At 29.2% G+C, this 21,800-nt stretch overlaps 2 protein-coding genes across 3 annotated transcripts in view; one reads left to right on the top strand and one right to left on the bottom strand.

Moving 5' to 3' along the window:
* The window catches only part of LOC136795859 (uncharacterized), a 7,035-nt gene extending 3,255 nt beyond the window's left edge, over nucleotides 1–3,780 (top strand). The window contains exons 3-4 of one of the 2 annotated variants that reach the window (XM_067047777.1): nucleotides 563–672; nucleotides 2,458–3,780. In XM_067047777.1, the coding sequence (XP_066903878.1) occupies nucleotides 563–672; nucleotides 2,458–2,475 (128 nt within the window). In that variant the 3' untranslated portion in view covers nucleotides 2,476–3,780. Of the gene's footprint in view, nucleotides 1–541; nucleotides 673–2,457 lie in introns of both variants that reach the window. The other variant, XM_067047776.1, reaches the window with a different exon arrangement.
* A 949-nt stretch (nucleotides 3,781–4,729) lies between these two features.
* The window catches only part of LOC106689895 (phospholipase A-2-activating protein), a gene marked incomplete at its 5' end in the record, with an annotated part of 25,470 nt that continues 8,399 nt past the window's right edge, over nucleotides 4,730–21,800 (bottom strand). Inside the window, 6 exon segments of the mRNA XM_014435102.1 lie at nucleotides 4,730–4,862; nucleotides 6,480–6,793; nucleotides 7,950–8,227; nucleotides 14,460–14,618; nucleotides 14,688–14,762; nucleotides 20,876–21,083. Of these exon segments, the coding sequence (XP_014290588.1) occupies nucleotides 4,841–4,862; nucleotides 6,480–6,793; nucleotides 7,950–8,227; nucleotides 14,460–14,618; nucleotides 14,688–14,762; nucleotides 20,876–21,083 (1,056 nt within the window).

The following is a 21,800-nucleotide window of genomic DNA, read 5'->3' as shown; positions in this document are numbered from 1 at the left end:
AGCCTGTTCTACATCAAGAAAGACTCCCGAGCAGTACATTCCGCGCTCCAATGAAGACGAGACAACATCAACCACACGATGGCATTGCTGGATAGTGGAGTGTGATGTTCGGAAACCAAACTGGTGATCTGGGATTATGTGATTGGAATCAAGGATAGGGTACAGGCGTCTTAGGATGAGTTTCTCAATTCTTAACTATAAATTAGGTTTAATCAACCCTTACTTGAGCTAAAATGTACTTTTTATCATTATCAGTTGACAAAAGGCAGAGTACATATGTTTTGTCTTCACGTCTATGAAATGTATCTACTAAATGGCAAAGCAGAGTTATCTTCACTTTACTGTACACTAACCTTTTAATACTTTTACTAGCACAATAATCAACAATGGGTCGATAGGGTTTTATTTTTAATTTCATTCATATCAGGAAATTTTTTATTTTAAGTTAAACAATGAGACATTAGTGATATAAATTGTTTAAAATAATTCAGATATTGTTCAGTGTAAAAACTAGATGAAACTATTATTACTTATTCTTTAGCAAAACCTCCTGTTTCCCAAGGGACTCCAGCATCAGTGGAGGGCCAGCAGTATTATATTATTTCAGAAGAACAACTTCCACTACGTTTCAGGCGTCAGCTATTAGATGAACGACAAATTAATGTTATTAATGTAAGCTATCATATTTATTAATATTTTTACTATTATCTGTGAAATCCTGTTGATGTATTGCACCTTTGAAGAAATAATGATATATGTGTAAAATTTACTTAGAATGCGTTAATAAATATAAAACCCCCCTTAAATGATAATTTAATGTAAAAATAAGCATATTAACTTAAAATATCTATGTCATATTTATATAATATTCAAGTTACATAAGTTTCCTGTAAAATTTATGTCCTATCTCCCAAAAACTATTAAATGTGCTTCCTTGACAATTCATGGCTATATTCTTTGACTTCATAATTGCTTCACTGTTTCTCCAAAAGTGTGATATATATATATATTTTCTTTTATTGTATTAGTTTTCCATTATAAATCTTGTCACAAAAATTATATTGTTGTTAGTCCACCTAATGGATATCAATAACAATAATTGGACATTGAGTCAGTATAGGACCCCAATGGGAGTCTTGGCTGAAATTTTTTTTTTAAAAAATAGAACATTTGAGGGTATAAACAGCTAAAATCCTTACTTTCATATTTCTATATTGTAATAAAATTAGTTTTATATAATAACATTTGAGTATCTAACAGTTGCTTGATGAAAAGAGTATTGATAAGACTATTGGTTCCTAACCCTAAGAAAATAAAGTAAGGAATCACCCTTTAGGCAAATTTAGACTCTTTCTTCTGTCAGTAACACATATGAACCATAGTTAACATCATCTTGCTTTAAAAACAAAATGGAAGTAAAGTATTTTGCGTTTCACAACCTCATTTATTTGTTATTTATGTATTTTTAGTGTTAAATCTCTATTGAGCACCATGGTAGAAAGTCCAGTACCTAATTGTGATCACTGATTTTCTTTATTGCTTATTATTTATAAGCTTAATTTATTTCCCCAAATATTTTGTTGCACTTTTTTCAGTTATGGTTAAAAATGAAATCTTAAGTCTTATCTCTATCATTTCGTAAATTAAAATATTTTATTAGAGGTATACTTGCATAACTGCATTTATCATAGAAATTCACTGCTGGTAAAAGTTTAAGTTTAATTTCTATTTTCTATTCTAAAACTGTGCCAAATAAGATTTATATAATATATATTAAGCTACAAAACATTATTTATGTTTTGTATCCCTTTTGTTTAGCATTGTCAATTATTTAGGTCAAATGATGAAAGTATGGAAACCAACTTTCCATCATTTTAATTAAAAATAAATGAATACATTTAGTTGTCAATTTGTATCATTTTATAAAAAAAAAAAAAAATTATGGAAATAGTTAAAAGTGAGTTAAAATACTACATATTACCTAGTTAAGAACTTGGATTAATTTGTAATTTTAATAGATAAAAAAAGTAGTTAGGTGTTCATAAGACTCTTCTCCAGTTTCCATAAGTTCTACCTTAACAGTTACCAGGATAATTTTATTTTTCATTGTATACAAAAATTATATTATGTTCTTTACTTTTTTTCTGTTATATTAAAGTTTCATTTGAAAAGTTATTTTAGTTTTGTTTAATTTATTCCAAAATATCTTATATTTTCTTTAAAAAATTAAGGTTGTCTTAAATATTTGACTGATAGTATGTGAATTTGAATATATTAAATATTTCTCATAGAATGGGAAAGATTAACAAATACAGATTTTGTCCACCAAGTTCCTTATGGTAATAAAGCATATAATTTATTTATTCCCTTGTTAGTTGTTACTTGCATTTATCCTTATTTGACTTGTTAAAGTTCTAGTTATGTTTTTCTAATTTTTTTTTTTTTTTTTTTTTCCAGAGTGGAGGGTGTGAATAAGCTATTAACACATAGGTTTTAATAGTAAAAATTTAAAGTAACCTATGTCATATTAGGTTTCTGTTTGTACTTGCCTAGATGTATTGAAGTTGAGCCTTTTCAATTCATTGTAATGCCATCAATGGATTGTTAATTCAAAATTACAGTCATGCATGTAATGAATAGGATATTTACCTGGTGTAATTTATGTAGTTTTAAATTTCAATAATACACTCTTGTTTTTATTTTTTAAAAAGGAAATGAATCAAGTATTCAGGACCTTTAAACTGTGATATTTTTAACTGACAAACCTTTGTGCTATCCTTATTTTTACAGTATTTTTATTAACTTGTTTTGTAATATTGGTCAAGAAAAAAAATTAAAATTGTAGGATTCTGTAAAGATAGTTGGATCATTGTAATATGACCTCTACAGTTCAAATAAAATTTTATTGACTTGTTTTCCTCGGACATGTATTAAATTATTATTTTTTTTTATATTTCAAGCAGCAATTATTTATTTGTGTCTTATTAGCTATTGTATAACAATAAATTATGTATTGTGTAGAATGCTGGTTCGTTTAAAAGAGAGAAGAGAATTCTCTTGAAAATAAATTTATAATAAACATTGTTACACAACTGGCTTAGTTGAGATATTAAGGAACAAATTTGATACTATTTATGTCAGAAAATGTTTTTATCACTTCTATAAGAGTTAGATTTTTAGTAGAAATGTTTAATATAGAATTCTTAATGTCGGACTAAATAGTCAGGGGTGGCACCTCTTCCTCAAGAGCAATAAGGTTAGAAAAAGAAGAATATTCAGTGAGTGTTACATTATAATGGCATATTGAAGCAATATCTTTAAGATATTCTTTGTCATATCATTGTTTTTTAAATTTGCTCCTTTTCATACCTTCTGACTGTGGTAGAATTAGTTCATGCCCATTTAGGTCCTCATAATATCTGGTCACATTATTATCCTGAAAAATGGAGTATTTTATTTATTAAAAAATAATATTGAATTTAATTTATATAATTAAGCTGGGTATGTTTAATTTTATTTAATTGTCTGTTTCAAGCATTTCCTAAAAGTAACAGGCTGTTAAGAGAAACATTTTAAATGGAAGTTTCGCCATATATGTTGCTGATCTAAACTATAATTAAAAGTAATATCAATAATAAAGAGAAGAGTACAAAATTCTGCATCGACTGAGATATTAAGAATTCCTCCAATAATAAGAAATAATGTTAAATAAATAAAAATTATTTTAGTTTTTCTGTGACAATTATCCATTAAATAAAATAGCAGTGCATTACTAGCCAACCAGTACTCTTTATTCAACACCTCATAGCTGTAGTATCACTGGACTTGAAGTATCAAACCTGTGGATGCTCACTTGCCCTGATAATAGTGATGCATTAAAAATTTTCAGCTCAGATCGTATACATGAGTATGAACCTAGTGACTTAAAATATTTTGATATTCTCAGATCTTGGCTCTAGGTCAATCAAGAATAGAGGCAAGGGTTACTTTTCAGTTAAATAGCACACATTGGAGATGGGTCTTACATTGTGATATGAAGTCTTCACAACACAACTCTGTACAGGTTATCTTGTTTTAGTTGGTAACAATGGAAATCTTAATTTTTTGTTAATGTTAAATGTTGGACTGATGGTAAGAATCTGTATTAGTGTTGCTGAGGGCTGTAAGCTTGTTGCTGGTTGATGAATTTTATTTTGTTAGATGCAAATTCTAGAGGTAAGGTAATTAAATTTGTTTAGGATGGGGAGAAGCATTTCATTGATATCTCTGAAATGTTCATCTTTTTAAATATTCAATTTATTTAAATATTATATTTAATATTTTATATTTAAATATTCAATTTATGAGAAATAGTTCTATGGGATGATGGCTAGAGGCCAGTAACTATCAGATAAGACAACTTGCCACATGGTTGATCTCCTTAGCCCATAAGCTTAGGTTTTCACCAATAACTGTCAATTTATAATCACTCAATGTTTACAAAATTTAAAAGCAAGACGTGAGCTAATAACAAGATGCTTAAGGATCTGATATAGAGTGATCACTAGGTATAATTTCAGTTGCGGCCATACACTTTAGTTTCAGACTAAACAAACACAGGATCCAAAATCAAGGACTACCTAAATGACACTTCAAAATCAATAAAACTTAATAAGACATAGAGACCCATCAAATTTATCGATGATCTTAAACAAACAGGTAGTGTAGATAATAAATAAATAAAAGACCATTAACTTAGAAAAATATATTTTGATAACAGCAAATTTAGGAATTTAATACAAAGAAGGTAGTCAAAGCCATATAAAATTATTAACAAGTTAAACATTCCTCATTTTCAGTTCTAGTCTTCAGAACCTGAATCCCTGCAAAAAGATCAATATGAACAAAATTAGGTATATTTTGTAAAAATAATATTAATATGATAGATACATAAAAAGGAAGTACTCACATGAAATTTACACTTTAAAGAATACATCATTATCTTTAATTATGATGATTAATGTAAATAATATAACTTTATTATTTAAAGTAAATTAAAAGTAACATGAATATCATAGAAATGTTTCAACAGAATGTAGTGTCACTTATACAAATAAATGATTAATTTTACCAATAACAATATATTTGATTGGAATTGGAAGATTCCAAAATACAGAGCCTTGAGTTTTAAAAATATTTACAAACAATTCGCCAGTATAGAAAGCACTATAAAATACACACGCATAAGCAGAAAAATGTATTACATATAATACAGATAACTTATAGATCATCAACTATAGACACTCCCTCATATCAAAACACATATTTACATGGCAACAAGAGTATAGTGTACTGTCTAGTTGACATACATTTTAAAATGTTGATATGAGATGTCCTGCACTTAGTTCACATACATGAGTTGTTTTTTCTGTCCCGATGATGCCTGAATTGGCTAACCTAGAAATGGTGAGTTTTGTTTTCTAGTATCTTAAAGACCTAAGGCTTTGTGTTATGGAATCTTCTAATTATACCTCAATAATTAATCTAGGTCTATCACTAAGCTTATGCTGTTTTATATTAATATCTTTGATTCAAAGATTCTATCATATTCAATCATTCTATCACAAAGTTGTTTTAAAAAATTTATCTGTATTAATTATCTTAATATGAAGACATTGTTTTGAATAAAAAAGGATAAATATAAAATAGGAAAGAGTTTAATAATTAACTAATAAATGTTTTCATGTTTCTGTGGTTATGATTTAAAAGGGTCAAAAAGAATTTTAACACTGATATAATAATTCCAAGGCTAATAGTGTGGGAAAGAATGCATTAATTTAATAAAAGAGTAGAAATAAGTTTTACATAAAAACACTTGTTCTTTTTAAATGTATCATTCCCCCTTGTTAAACTTCATTCTTGGGTTTTACTTCCTTTTCTTTGTTAGAACTTCAATTATCAATTAGAGTTAAGTATCTTTTTGCTAGTTTTAAATCTTCTTTCTGTAAGGAGTCCACCAAATATCTTAACTGGCTCTCTTGGGTGGATATATACACTTTATAGGGAGCAGGAAAGAGGCACAAATGTCTAAAATGAAAGCACTTTCTAAGGCTACTTCTTTTCTGAGGATTGTGACAGTAAGATTGAAAAAACAATTTAGTGGTTTTCTTCTTTTACTTCAAATTTTGGAATAAAGGTTCGCATTCTTTCACTACCACAATACCCTAATTAACTTTTGGTAAATGTATATACTACATGGATGTTGAAGAAGAAACCTTCATATCACAAGTCAGTGCCAAGATGTGTTTTTTTTTTTTAACAAAAAATCATTTAATCCACAAAAATATGTAAGATAGATAACATAAAGAACCGATTTAATAGGTAAATTAAGATATTTTCAAAGAAATATTAGTAAGCACATTTTTTAAAAAACATTACATATAATATACAAACACCTGGTATGTAAAATAATTTTGCTTTAAAGAAATAATAATACACACCTTTTTAAAACAAGAGAAACGTTTTGTGAGATAAGGAAAAGAGCACAGCGTGCAGCTTTATGACTAGCATCAGTATTCCTATTTTTCCAAGTTGAAATATGTTTAAGTTGATCAAACAAACGACTTGGATAAAGTTTTTTGTTTAAGGATAAACATAATTTTCCGATGGCAACAAGCAGGCGAAAAATTGCTTCTTCCTCTTTTACAGACATTAATACAGATTCAGAAATGTCGAAGCAGAGAGTCATAGAAACAATATCATTTCTTTTTACAGCTTCAACAGATAAGTTTAATAACAATGAGGATAGTGCTATCTAAAAAAAAAAAAATTGTTATTTAAATTACAATTTAAGAAACAATATAAAGATAAAGTAATTTTCTTAATATTGTGAAAAATGAAAAATCTTGCTCTTTACTTCAAGGAAAGAAAAATGGATTACTTTTTATTGACAGATGTGGCAGTAAATAAATTAAGAATATAAATAGCATATTCTAACCTCTCCTAATATTTCTAATACCTACAGTATTATAAATCAGTTATAACATAACTCGGGGTACCATCAAATTTATTTAAGTTCACTATAACCAATATATCGCATACATTGAATAGTAACCTATATCTGAACATCACATCCAATGAATGCATGTGAATTCATGTACACAGTGAAGTTTTCGTTTTGTGCAAGTAATTTAAAAATGATTTTGCAAGGATTTTTGATATTTCAAGAGTATGAAAACACTTTGTTGGTGTTACTAGTTTAATCATAAAGCATGGATGAATTGATCAATTTTTGAAAATGTGACTATCTACAAATGATGAATAAAGGAGGGCTTTGATAGTGTATTGGTGTACAAAATCATTACACTGGCAGGAAATAATCTAAAATAACGTTTCTTGAGGCAATCTTGATGGTTTCAAAGTTTCACCCTATATACATAGTCTAAAGAGACTACAGCTCGGGTAGACCGATCTTCACTTGCGAGACTACTTACCAATATCCAGACTCAATTCAAGAAATTATACTGAATTTTTCCTTCAGAGAAATGACTATTGAAGCATTTTTATTTGCAAACAAAATCTAACACAGCCAAGCGTATGTTTCTCAAGACTAACGAGTTTGAAAAGGGGTTAATTAATTTTGAAAAGGGGTACATTCCTAAAATTACCTCCATAATTTTATAAGAAATTAAAACATGTAATTAATTTAAGAGATCCCAAAGTAAATTTATACCAGCTCTACTAATACGTAAGTAGAGGCTAGGATACAAACTCCCGATCTTCACTTCACAAGTACTACTATGCCCTAACAAGACAGTTATAATCACCCCATTCCCAGTCTTTTTTATGTAAGTATAAATAAATAAATTCAACATTACAAAACAAAAACTAGAAGACTACATCGAACACTTAATGTCTCTTATAAAATATATAAAGTGTTAATATAAAACAATTAAAAACTGAAGGGATACCTCAAACATTTTGTTTTTTTCAGGGAATTTTGACATTGGTAAATGAGAAAATATAAATCCTTTTTGTGCAAATACAAAATTGATGCCTTCTACAGTAGAAAACATGTTGCACAATATGCGGCATACAAGCATTCTGTTGTTATAACAGCAATTTTCATCCATGAAATGTTTAAAAATATCAAACAATGGTAAAGCCTGACCTTCTCGAAATATATATGCGTTAACTTTAGGCCTTAACAGTGCTATCCTGGTAATATCCAATACAGGATAAACCATACCTAAAATATAGTAAAATTTAAATTATATTAGTAACAAAATAGTAAAATGATAAATTTAAATATTTTATGATAAATAAAAATAAAAAATTATCCAGCAATCCATTTTCATCAAAACTCAATAGCATCTAAATTAATAACAGATTAGAAAGGATAATTACTATCCAATAGATGCTATTTGTTTCTAAGTAACAAGGTTAAGATTCAATTCCAAATGCCAATAAACATGAAATAGACCTGTAAAACATCAATTTTTTTTTTAAATCATACTAATTATGAATTTTTAATAAGCCAGTCATTTTTTAGATGCATATATATATTTTTTTATTTATGTGTTCTCAATTTTTAGTACAAAAATGTTATCTTGATTTGTATTTAATTCAAATTTCATATAAAGTCAGGTTTTAATGAAATGAAAACTTCCACATAATGGAAAATGCTTTAAAAAAACTTTTGTAGATTAAAATAAAACTTAATTAGTCATTTACCCTGTAGCCCTACCTCGGCATTTCAATTTGAAAACCTCAACACAACAAATGCTTTAGAAATTAATCTTTGTTTTAAATGCTGTAAAATCAGTAAATTACTAGACAAAGAAAAGTTACCACATTCCTCCAATTTTTTTCCTCAGACGCTGCTAAATGACTTAAAATTGTTTTGAGAGTAAAAAAAAAGAAAGTATTTTCTTATCAGGAACACTTCAGTCACGCATACAAGAAGAAACATCAAGTGTGTGATGAATTAAGTAATTAACTCCGAACAAAATCTATGATATAATAATAAAATAAGGACTCTTGTATGCTAAAATTATGGAGACTAAAACTGTAAGAATTGTATAAACTCATATCTATCAGTATTCTTAATAAGAATTTAATTACATTTATAACAAAACCATTAACCATTAAGCAGCAAATATGTTGCATCTAAATGCAAGAAAAACTAAAGTCATCCTTATTAATAGAATACCCTTCTTCCTCAATGCTCTTACCTACTATATGCTACTGTAACTCAATAAATTACCTATCTACTTCCATTATCCTCTAACCCATTTCCCTTAATGTTGTAAAAATATAATATTAATTTCAACAAATTTTATCAAAACATTTTATAAAACATGTAATTGAAGATGTGATTAAGTTACTCTTGTAATGATTCCAGCCCAATTCTGTCCTCCATACCACCAAGATCCTCCAACAAACAACTGCTCACCTGACATCTCAATCAAACTCTAAGACTTTAACATATATATACTCAACAACCATACCTTATACTAAAAAAAAATATTTTTACGTCAATGGGAGATTGACGTAAAAATATTTATTTTTTTATTCGAATAATATGTCTTTTGGGCATTCTGCAATTTACAAAAAAATATTTCAGAGCATGTTTTTATAGATAGTTTATAATTTTTATTTGAGATGAATTAACTGTTTCAAAATCCTAATTAATCAATATTAGAGATATATTTTCATCTGTTTAATGAAATAAATGTAACAATTATGTATTTTATGTACAAATATGAACTGTAGGAAAATGGTCCAAGTGGTAGTCAAACAATGAACATAAAACAGCATAAAAAAGTATTTATAAGACAACAACTTTTCACCCCATATTACAGGGGTCCATCATCAAGAGAGTATACATAGAAAGTTATATATAAAAAAAAAGCAATGAAGTAAATAAAAAGAATATAATAAATGTTAATAACAAGTAACTGTGAATAGTAGAATGATTAATAGATAATGAGATTGTAACTATGGATTAATAATTAGTGAAAAACATGTAATTGAAGATGTGATTAAGTTACTCTTGTAATGATTCCAGCCCAATTCTGTCCTCCATACCACCAAGATCCTCCAACAAACAACTGCTCACCTGACATCTCAATCAAACTCTAAGACTTTAACATATATATACTCAACAACCATACCTTATACTAAAAAAAAATATTTTTACGTCAATGGGAGATTGACGTAAAAATATTTATTTTTTTATTCGAATAATATGTCTTTTGGGCATTCTGCAATTTACAAAAAAATATTTCAGAGCATGTTTTTATAGATAGTTTATAATTTTTATTTGAGATGAATTAACTGTTTCAAAATCCTAATTAATCAATATTAGAGATATATTTTCATCTGTTTAATGAAATAAATGTAACAATTATGTATTTTATGTACAAATATGAACTGTAGGAAAATGGTCCAAGTGGTAGTCAAACAATGAACATAAAACAGCATAAAAAAGTATTTATAAGACAACAACTTTTCACCCCATATTACAGGGGTCCATCATCAAGAGAGTATACATAGAAAGTTATATATAAAAAAAAAGCAATGAAGTAAATAAAAAGAATATAATAAATGTTAATAACAAGTAACTGTGAATAGTAGAATGATTAATAGATAATGAGATTGTAACTATGGATTAATAATTAGTGAAAAACATGTAATTGAAGATGTGATTAAGTTACTCTTGTAATGATTCCAGCCCAATTCTGTCCTCCATACCACCAAGATCCTCCAACAAACAACTGCTCACCTGACATCTCAATCAAACTCTAAGACTTTAACATATATATACTCAACAACCATAGTCTCTCTTTTTTAAAAATAATTATGGTCTTATAAATAAGCCTTTTGTAATTAGTTGTAATTTTAGACTGTTTGTCTAATTAATATTGTAATAGTCTGAATCGATAAACACCTGTCTTTTCAGTCTTGTATTAGGATAACAAGTTAGTCTTTTGTCCAGATGTAGTCTCAGGCAACGGATTTGTTTGATAGAAATAAGTGGAGTATTATTAAAGGATACTGTAGAGCAGGAAATTTATAATACTTGCTTTTAAAAGCATACACATACAGTTTGGTTGACACAACTAAAATATACATAACTGCTCACAACTGTATGTATAATTATATATATATATATATATATAACCAAGTTATATGTGTTATAGATATAGATGTGAGTTATGTGTACATATATATATATATACATACACATAACTCACATCTATATCTATAACACATATAACTTGGTTACATCAAATAGATCATAACCCAACAATATCAGTTGATATCTCCTAATCTCTACCCATAAGCCTGGTTTCAATCAAGGATTTCTAAGGTTTAACTCAAGCCACAACCATTAAATTTTCCATATCCCAATTTTGTTAGACAACTTTTTCTGCCAAAATTCATGCTCTTATTTGAAAAATAGTGACAAAGTAACCACAGTTTCATTTGGCTCCATATTTTACTCTTAATCCACCAGGAAGAACTTGTAATGGTGGCTGAGAAGGGAAAAATAGATTATTTGCATAATGATAAATAGTACATTTAGTCTCAATATCCTCTAGATTATCATATGAATGATCTATTAAACTAAAATTTTTCCATATGGACTTTCAGACAGTCATTTGTATTCATTAAACACATTTTTAATTAAAAATTAGATTAGATTACAATTAAAACACGCTGAATATTTCTATATTAACTTTATTAATTTAGTCTCAAACAACGGGTAATTCTCAAGCTCCAGTTAACTAAAATGGATTTCAAAGAATCTATACCTGGGATTCTGAAATGTTGTGGCAGCCTTAAGTATGAAATGAAAAATAGGTTATTATTCTGGGACTAAGTCCCTTAAGAACAATTACAAAGGTAATTTTAATTTTATAATAACATTTATTGGCCATAAAACAGTGTGGCCACACTTAATTATAATTTATATACAGAGAAGAAAAAATAGATTAGTTAAAAAACTAACTGACTAAATAAAAAACAAAACAAAAAGGTAATTACAAAGTATCTGTACTATTATAACATAGGATTAAATTGGTGAAGCAAAAGGTAGTTAAATAGAAGGGATTTAAACGAGAGAAGGGTTGGTACATGATGTATGTTAGAGGGAATGGAGTTCCAGAGATATGCAGGTTGGGAAAAAAATTTTTTATCAAATGCAACAGTTTGGTGAGATGGAGGGTAGATGTCAGATAAACGGGACCTGGTAGTAGGGATTAGATAGAGTATTTGAATTGCAGGTTTTCTAGGATATAGGAGGGGAGTACTAATTACTTGGAATAGAAAGGAAGCTAGGAAATACTGGCATCGGAAGGATGGATAGAGCCACTTCAGCTCGGCGTAATACTGGGTTATGTGCATATCTCTGGTGATCCTGAAAATAAATCGTACTCTACAATTCATTAGACGTTTAAGTTTAGATTCGAGACTACCCGAGAGCCCACCATATACTAGGCAGCCATAGTCAAAGTGGAGGAAAACAAGAGAGGAAACTAAGAGTTGACGGGTTTTAAGTGGAAGGAGATAACGGATTCCAATGAATTGCTTTAAGGTAGCTATGGTTCGACGGTAAATTTGGGAAATGTGTGGTTTCCAGAATAAAGTTTGATCAAAAGTGATACCAAGATTTTTGACTGACGTATGGAATGAGATAGTATTGGTTAGGAAAAGGTTGGTGGTCCTGGGATATATTTAAGGAGAGAGGGAGATCCAATTATGACAGCTTTAGTCTTTTCGGCATTTAACGTAAGTTTATTGTATGTTACCCAAGTGCTTATACTATTGATGTCTTCATGTAGTTTTAGAATGGCATTTGAGGTGTCATGAGGATAGAAGGAAAGGTAGATTTATAAGTCATCTCTGTATAGATGATATTGGGAATACTGGATGGCAAGTAGAGGTCATTGATAAAGATGGAGAAAAGAGTAGGGGATAGAGGAGAACCCTGAGGTACACCTTTAGAAAGAGGAAAGGAGCTAGAGGGAGGATTATTAGGAATAACATCATACTGTGAACGACTGGTAAGGAAGGATTGAAACCATTGAAGAGCACTAAATGATAAAGAGACTGTGAAGTTTAGAAAGAAGGATATTGTGATCGACGGAATCAAAGGCTGTGTGAAGGTCTTGAGAGATTTTAAAAGAGCAGACTGAGTAGAATAGCCTGAGCAGAAACCAGACTGAAGGATGTTCAAAAGGTTATTTAACTCAAGAAATTGGGAAAGTTGAGATTGAACTATATACTCTAAAGGTTTGGATAAGTTTGATAATAGGGAAATAGGCCAGTAATCACAAGGGGTTTCTAGATTTGAGGTTATATTCAATGGACGAACTAGTGCGGTTTTCCAGTCAGAAGAGTAAGTGGAACTTTCCAGGGAGAAGTTATAGAAGTTATAGATAGGAAGAATAATAAACTTAACAGGGATATTATCGGGTCCGTAGTCATTGGTATGTGATTTTTGAATGGAGCTAAGGATGTCATCAGGTGTAATATGGGAGAAGAAGCGGTTGAAATTAAATACATAATGACTAATTGCTGGTGGTGGTATAGGGATTGAAGAGGAGGAGACAACTGAGAATAAGGTTGGGCACCACTTTGATACTTATTTTTAGAACAAAATCCTGCCAGAAAGAAACACATCTTGACAGAGTACATCTTGAATTACATTAGGGCTTGATATAGTTAATGTAATATAATATAATAAAATACTGTCCTTTTATTACAAAAAAAAATTTTTCTGCATATTTTTTAAAAATTAACAGTTGTTATCCTCTTGAAATGTGATCTTAAAATAAGTAATTGGACAGTAATTCATTATTAAATGATTTTGTTAAGTTAATTTTACCATTGTTATGACTGTTTATGGCTCATTGCCAAGGCATCTTTTAGCCACAAACATTTCAAATTTAAATTTTATTATATAGATAGATAATTGACCATATAATTTCAAATATGAAGAAGATGGTCAGGGTTGCAGTCAAAAAGAACAAAAATAGTTGACAACTATTTATTATCCAACGTTTTGCCCCACTTAGTAGGGCTTTATCAGGGCTGTTCAAGATGATAGCTATCTATTACATATTATATAGCTAGCTAGCTAGTACGTAAAGCTATCTTGAACAGCCCTGATGAAGCCCTACAAAGTGAGGTGAAACGTTGGATAATAAATAGTTGTCAACTAATTTTGTTCTTCTTTTCATACTTAAAATTTTATTAGTAAACTTTGCATATAAGTTTTGCTTCATTATGATTTTAGCTAAGAGCTAACCAAAGAACAGCAGACATTATATTAATTTTATTTTTGGAGATGTGTTATTTGTAGAAAATTGTGACCTAAAAGTTGCCCATTATTTGAGAATCATCCTGAACTATTCTATAAATAGTATTTTTGAAGTGACCAATATATACATAATTAAAGAGTTTACACTTACCCTCTGGCAAAATATTCATACATGTTATCAACTGACGCACACCATACTCTATAAGTGTTAAATCTAATTTCTCATTTGGAAGTGTCAGTAGTCCCTTCATAAATTGTAATGACATAGTCTTTGATTGCTTCTGCATTTTCCAATAATGATCTAATCGCTCTGAAAGAATTTAATAATTAGTAAATCCCAAGAATGAATTGTCTAAAAATCCAGGACAATAAAACTTACCTAACACAGTTTCTTCCTCGAACTTTTTGAAAAATATAAATGTCTCTGGAATTGAAAACATTTCTAACATTTTATCTGTAAAAAAAAGAAATAAATAAATGAAAAACTGTAAGAAATACTCCATATTACGTGTTTTAATAATTTTGGCCAAATTATTTAATGAATGGTTAAAATAATTGCAAATTTCAAAAGTTATTTCATTTTCGATATCATGTTACTTTTTATTTATTCATATCTAACAAACAAACACATGTAACATAGAAATTGTAACTACTTTAACACAGATAAGTGACAGAATATGCTTAATATTCAATGCTTGAACAATTTAAAGTATTTTTTTATTGGCTTTAATACCAAAATATTTGGGATTAAAGTAAGGCCTAATTCATAGCCTCTAATTTCACTGATTAAATTTCAATCCTTTAAAAGTTTGAAACATATGACAAGTTTTTATTTTTATCAATAATCAATGAAAATTTTGATGAAAGAAAAAATAAATATAAGGACACACTTCTATATTTTCACCAAGCAAAAGTTCAATATCGATAGCTTAATTCACAGTAGTGCTAAGTAAATTTCCAATAACTTAATTAATGCAATTAAATATTCTCTCTTTTAGGAAAATTAAAACCTTTCAATTAATATTCCTAAAAGAGAAAACTTTAAATTGTATTTTTTGAAAAATTAGTGGAAATGTATTTATCACTACTGTAAACCAAGCTATCGATGACTAATTTTGTAAGTGTAGTGGGTAACTCAAAGCCTCAGCAGATGTCAATCTTTATCCATATTACATTTGTCCCTGTCTATCTTTATCCATATTACGATTACCCTAGTTTATCTTTAAGCAAGGGTTCCACAGTGACAAAGAAAACTACTACAGCCACTATGACCGTGTAACCTAACATTTGCTGTCATACTAACAGGATTTGCTTGATAGTTTGTAGCATAATCAACAATCAGCACATGTAGAATGAACTTAAGGTCACTATCACAGAGGAACCCTTGCTTAGTCTTCATTAGAGTCCTGATAAGTGTAGAATAGTAATGGGGATAAGAAAGGATACATGCTCCCACTTTTAATATATATGACAATTATATCTTGAAAAAGGGTTTCCACGGTAACCTAAAGTGATCATAAATATTATTTACAACATTTATACTATTAATATGTTCTCTATACTTTTTTTTTTTGTTTTAAGAACATTCTACCTGTTTTTTCTAGGGAATTTATTTCATATATAAGAGAAAGGTCTTAAAGGATATGACTTTAGATAAGTATTATCAAAACCATTTGAGCTTTTTGGAATGAAAGTCAGAAGAAATTTTTTTTTTCGATGCAACAGCTATCTCTCATAAGGTGCCATATTTGGTAAAACGGCAATTACAAAATTAAAAAAAAAAAAAGAAGAAGCAAATTGGTCCACCCATTAATAATTTTTTTTTTAAGGTTTTGAGAAAGTAATTTCGAAATACTTTATTTCTTCTATATCTTCATAAATGCCCGAGATAGATCATATGGTACATGAAACCTAATGAAAATAGGTCGCTATTTAGAAACTATATGGTGGATGGTAATTGATTCAGAGTTTAGAGCATATGTGAGCAACCCCTGGCCCGTCAGACGAATCCGGCCCACTGTAAGATTTGAACCGACCTACGAGACATTTTGAAAAACCCAATTAAAAAAATTATTACTCATACTCACAGAATCAAGTTAGGGGGCAAGCCGAGTGGTGGTGATCATCAAAGCCTTTGATGTTTTCCGCCTCACTGGCGGCGCAACAAAAGATTATTGCTTCTCAATTGTTTTACACTAGACAATTCTAGATCATTCCTACATTTTGTCTATATGAGCGGGTGGATGGCCCGAACTTTAGTTCAGTTCTATTTGAGCTACCGAGGTGATAACTTCGACAAGCAATATCCTAGCAAACTGCTAGTGCCGTCAATTTGCTTGGTGACTTTGTGTGCATCTTGAGTGCTTACTATTTATATTTTGTTATTACGTTTATTGAACGAAAAGTAAATGAAAATGTCTGGTGGAAAGAAACGAAAAGTAGATGCAAAAGGTCACCAGTTTCAAGAAAAATGGACTGAAGAATTCTTTTTTATCTTGCACAATGTTAAGCCTATTTGTTTGCTGTGTAATGAATCCATTTCAGTGATGAAAGAATTCAATATAAAGAGGCATTACTCAACTAAGCATCTTATGCTACACTCACTGACAGGACAATTAAGAAAAAACAAAATCCAGAAGTTTACCGCAAATTTGGAAAACCAGCAGCAAATGTTTCATAAACAAAGAACACAACATGATAATGTTGTGAAAGCTAGTTTTATAGTTAGTTCAAAATTGGCAAAGTCATTAAAACCATTTGCCAAAGGAGAATTTATCAAGGAGTGTATGTTAGAAGTTTACAGTGTTTTGTGTCCTGATAAGAAAAATGAATTTGGAAAAATTAGTTTGCCAAGATGAACTGTTGTCCGACGTATATAAATAATGGTTAATGATATATAAACAACATTGACTGACCACATAGCTGGTTTAGAATCATTTTCCATAGCATTAGACGAGAGCACTGATTGTCCGAAACAGCTCCACTGGCTATATTTATTTGAGGTGTTAATAAAGAGTTCACTATTACTGAGGAATTGCTTGCTTTACAGCCGTTAAAAGCAAAGGGCATTTTTAATGAAGTTCAGTGGGTATTCACAAGTTTTGGCTTGCCATGGTCAAAATTAGTTGGTGTATGCACAGATGAAATATCAGCCGAATATGACCATGTAACATATTATTGTGAAGTCAGATGGCTAAGCAAAGGAAAAATACTGAACTTTTACGAGCTCAGAGATAGCAGATTTTATGCAAATAAAAGATAAACCACTATCTGAATAGAGTGACCCATAATGGATATGTGACTTAGCATTTCTGGTCGACCTTATATGCTATTTGAATGATTTAAATTTGAAATTTCAAAAACAAGGATAGTTAATAAATGATTTGTACAGCCATTTGAAAGCATTTCTGAACAAAATCCTTTTGTGAGAGGCACAGATGCTATCTGGTAACAGTTGCCATTTCACCATGCTCTCTGCATATGAAAATATTGCTTATGCTCAATATGCTGAAGAACTCAAGTTACTGTCGGAGGAATTTTCAAAGAGATTGAGGGATTTCAAAAACATGGAAGACTGTTTCAATTTATTTGCTACTTCAACAAAAAGTAATGTACAAAATGCTTCAATACATTTGCAAATGGAGTTGATCGAGATTCAAGAAAACTCACTCCTAAAATTTAAATTTGAAGACGTGGAGTTGTGTGATTTCTAAAATAAATACCTCGAAGAAGACCATTTTCCGCAGCTTAGAAAATTCGCAAGAAGATTGATTTATGTGTTTGGCAGTACTTATAAATGCGAACAGTTCTTTTCAATGATGAAAGTAAATAAATCAAACCGTTGTACAAGGTTGACTGACGATAATTTGGAAAATTCTGTAAGTCTTTGTATAAGTGGAATTGATCATCATATAATGGAATTAGGTGGATAAGTTTCTCAAATTCAAGCTCAGGTGTCTCATTGATTTTGGTGTCGCTATTTAATTTTAGTAGTTTGTAATAATTCCAAATTTGACAATTTAATTATAATGTTGTACATATTTTTTTCATTTAATTTTGTTATTTTAATAAATTGTATTATAATAACAATGTTGTATTATTTCATGACTGATATCTATTGTTAAAAATTATGAACACTCCTTTTAAACCCTTTATAAGCTTAAGCTTTTAATTCTCTCTTATAGACCAATTAATCATATAGAACTATTTCTTCACTCTAAATAGAATGTCCCGCAGTCATTCTTTTGTCACTTTCTTGTATTTTTTATGTGTGTTGTTAAGTTTTTTTTTTTTCTAATTTATAACTAAACTTAATAAATACTGACAAATACAGAAATTCTTATATTTCAGGGATTAAATATTAATAATTTCTAAGAAATACAATGATTATCATTTTTTATTACATAGTTTTTTAGAACTTGATAAAGTATATGCTCTATTTCAATTGTTTTTGGTAGTTCCTCTGGTGATAGATAAAACCTTAGATACTTTCGAAATATTCTTTATAATGATTTTTCATTCCAATATGTAAACTCTAAATTCTGGTCATAGTTTAGTTATTGTGAAATTAATTGTTTGAAATAAATAATTAATATCACAATAACTAAATAAGGATAATTGAAATATCAATAAGGATCCGTCATCATAATTGAGGTGTCGTCATCATAATTGAGGTGTCATCATCATGGCAGCTAATTAAGTCACCTCGGCAAGTTGAGGAAACTTAAATTATGATAAGAGATTTTTACAGGAAAATTAATCCCAAAATAATTTTGTTTATCAGGTTTGTTTGATTTTCCACACCATTTGTACTCAAACTGTCAAAAACAGTATACAACTGTTAGCAGTTCATGCTTTCAGGACGCATCAGATCGAAAAAAGTGCCCAATATGAATTTGTCTTAAAATTTACTTTGTTATCTCAATCCGTCCGCAATAGTACCCTATTCCGTTTGAACTTCCAATTAAGTATGCTGGATGAAGGTTAAAAAATAACAATACCCTCAACAGATATACCATTTGTCATTGTTATGACCAAGTGAAAATCAAATTAAAATTCTATTCCTTTTAGGGATTAAGGGGTGAACACTTATGCTGGGGTACTCTGTATATTGAAAGTTCCAATGAAAATTATGCCAATAATTTCAATGAAATCATTATTTCTGTTCATTTCACTAGTATACACGTGGAGTAGGCAAAACCTAAGTAACATAGAACTAACTATGTCCTACTTATTGCTTCGAATTAGCTAATTAAATAATTGTGAGCTTAAATTACATTTATTTTAATTTTAAAATAATGCTTTAAGAAATAATTTTCGTCCATTTCATGAAAAAACCACTGCTACTTCACCTGATGCCAAACTACATAATGACCTCTGGCTGGAGGTCATTTTACTATGATCATAAAAACTTTAATAATGAGCATATAGTGAAGTTTAAGTTAAAAATGTAATGTTATAAAATAGTTACGTTAACCTTATCTAGTCAAATCACAGAATATGCTGAAGAAATTAAAGGTGATAACCAATATGATTTCAGGTGAAATCGTTTGACTATTGATCAACTTTTTTTCACCATGTCAAATACTACAGAAAAAGTTTTAATAAAATAGTTAGGTTATCAGCTTTATATAAATTTAGAAAAGGCTTATGACTATATTGATTACCAGAAGCTGTAAAATATTTTTATTGAATAGGGAATATCATAGACGTCAGTAAATATAGTACAGATGTTCATGACCAAAACGTTTAATTAAGTTCGAATTGGTAATTATTTTGAGAAATTTGTGGTTCTGTCGGGTTTAAAATGAGACAATTCTTTATCACCTAACTTATCTACTCTAGCACTAGATACAATATTAGAAACATGAGGCAAACCAATAAGGGTTTAACTTTAGGTTATAAAAGACCCGTGCATGGGTGTATTGGGAGTATTGGGTGGATATTGTATTATTGGGTGAGGACAAGGAAACTATAAAACTAAATTTGACTTGAGATATAAAACAAAGCTGTTTCAGAGTGTTCTATTTTTTTTTTTTTTTTTTTTCAGCTTCTAAGGTCTACTGGATGGAAAAGTTAGATGTATGTTGATTTTTTTACCATGTAGAATCATCAAAAAAATGTACATAAAAATCAGTAATGACACAGAGTGCACTCTCTTTGTAAGTTAAAAGGAAAGTTTCACAATATCGGTTTCATCAAACTATTTAAAGTAAAAAACTTATATTTTATATTATATGGCATATTTTATATTATATGGCATATTTTATATTTATTTATAAGCATCACTGAATCAATCTATATGATAATGCAGGGCACTAATGGATTTGGAAGTGAAGTAAATCATACATGAAGTGAAAACCTTTGAATAAAAAAGTGTGCCAATAAACAATATTAAATCATTAAATTGAAAGAAAAACTTGGTATTTCATAATAAACCCATTCAGAATATAAAATCTTAAACCATTGTGGAAAAATATTATTAAAGATAGGGAGTTCTAGAAATTGTTGTACACTATACTAGATATATAAATATAATTTTTTCAAAATGAAAAAAAAAAAAATTACCTGCAATTTCTGAGGTCTCCATGTATTCTACAGATTTTTTAGAACGCTCCAAAAATTCCTTAACAATCTTAGTGAAATCGGGATTTAAACAGTATCTATGAACAAAATTCTGAGCAACTGATGATGTATCTTGACCAATGGTGAATGGTAATTTGAAAGGACTGAAAACATCACCCTCAATAAAAACATCAAAGTGAAAGTCATACACCTAAAATCAAAGCAATGAAGATTAAAAATTAATAAACCATGCCTTGATTCATTATTAACCTGTTAACCGAGCGGGACGTATGAATACATCAAACATAAATAATATTGGGAACGGGTAGGACATGTTAAAATATATGTTGCGCCCTGGAACAGGTGGGACGTATATTTTCGAACAACAAAGGTATTATTCATCCATACACATCAATGTATATATTATGTACAACAAAGATAAATGTCATTTGGATTGATTAAACTTTTTTTTATAGATGTATAGATATTGGTAGATAAAAACATAGTGAAAACCCACCCTAAGAGATCAACAAGTAGCTCTACACCTAAACCATCACGCTTAGTTGAAAGGCATTTTTTAGAACAAATGAAAAGCGATAAAGGAAAAACTAAATCCAGAAAATACCGAGTTTGCTACAAATAAGGTGTTAGGAAAGAACCTACTTACTGGTGTCTGGATTGTGAAGTAGCACTATGTATCAATAATTGTTTTAAAATATATCACACGAAAATTGAGTTTTGAATTTTTACATATATATATTGTAATATGCTCTTTTTGAGTAAATAATATATTTTGATGTATAAAGGGTTTTTAATATGTTTTATTTTATGTATCATTTTAATATTCATTTGTTTTGTTTATCCAAAAAGCAAGCTAACCAAGTTTCATTGTTGATAATAACTTCGTGATACAAAAAACCAAGATGGC

Source organism: Halyomorpha halys, unplaced genomic scaffold, assembly GCF_000696795.3.
Source record: "Halyomorpha halys isolate HHAL.00 unplaced genomic scaffold, Hhal_1.1 Scaffold1517.1, whole genome shotgun sequence".
NCBI lineage: Eukaryota > Metazoa > Arthropoda > Insecta > Hemiptera > Pentatomidae > Halyomorpha > Halyomorpha halys.
The sequence above is the reverse complement of the archived record's forward strand: the minus strand, read 5'-3'. Positions and strand labels throughout refer to the sequence as shown.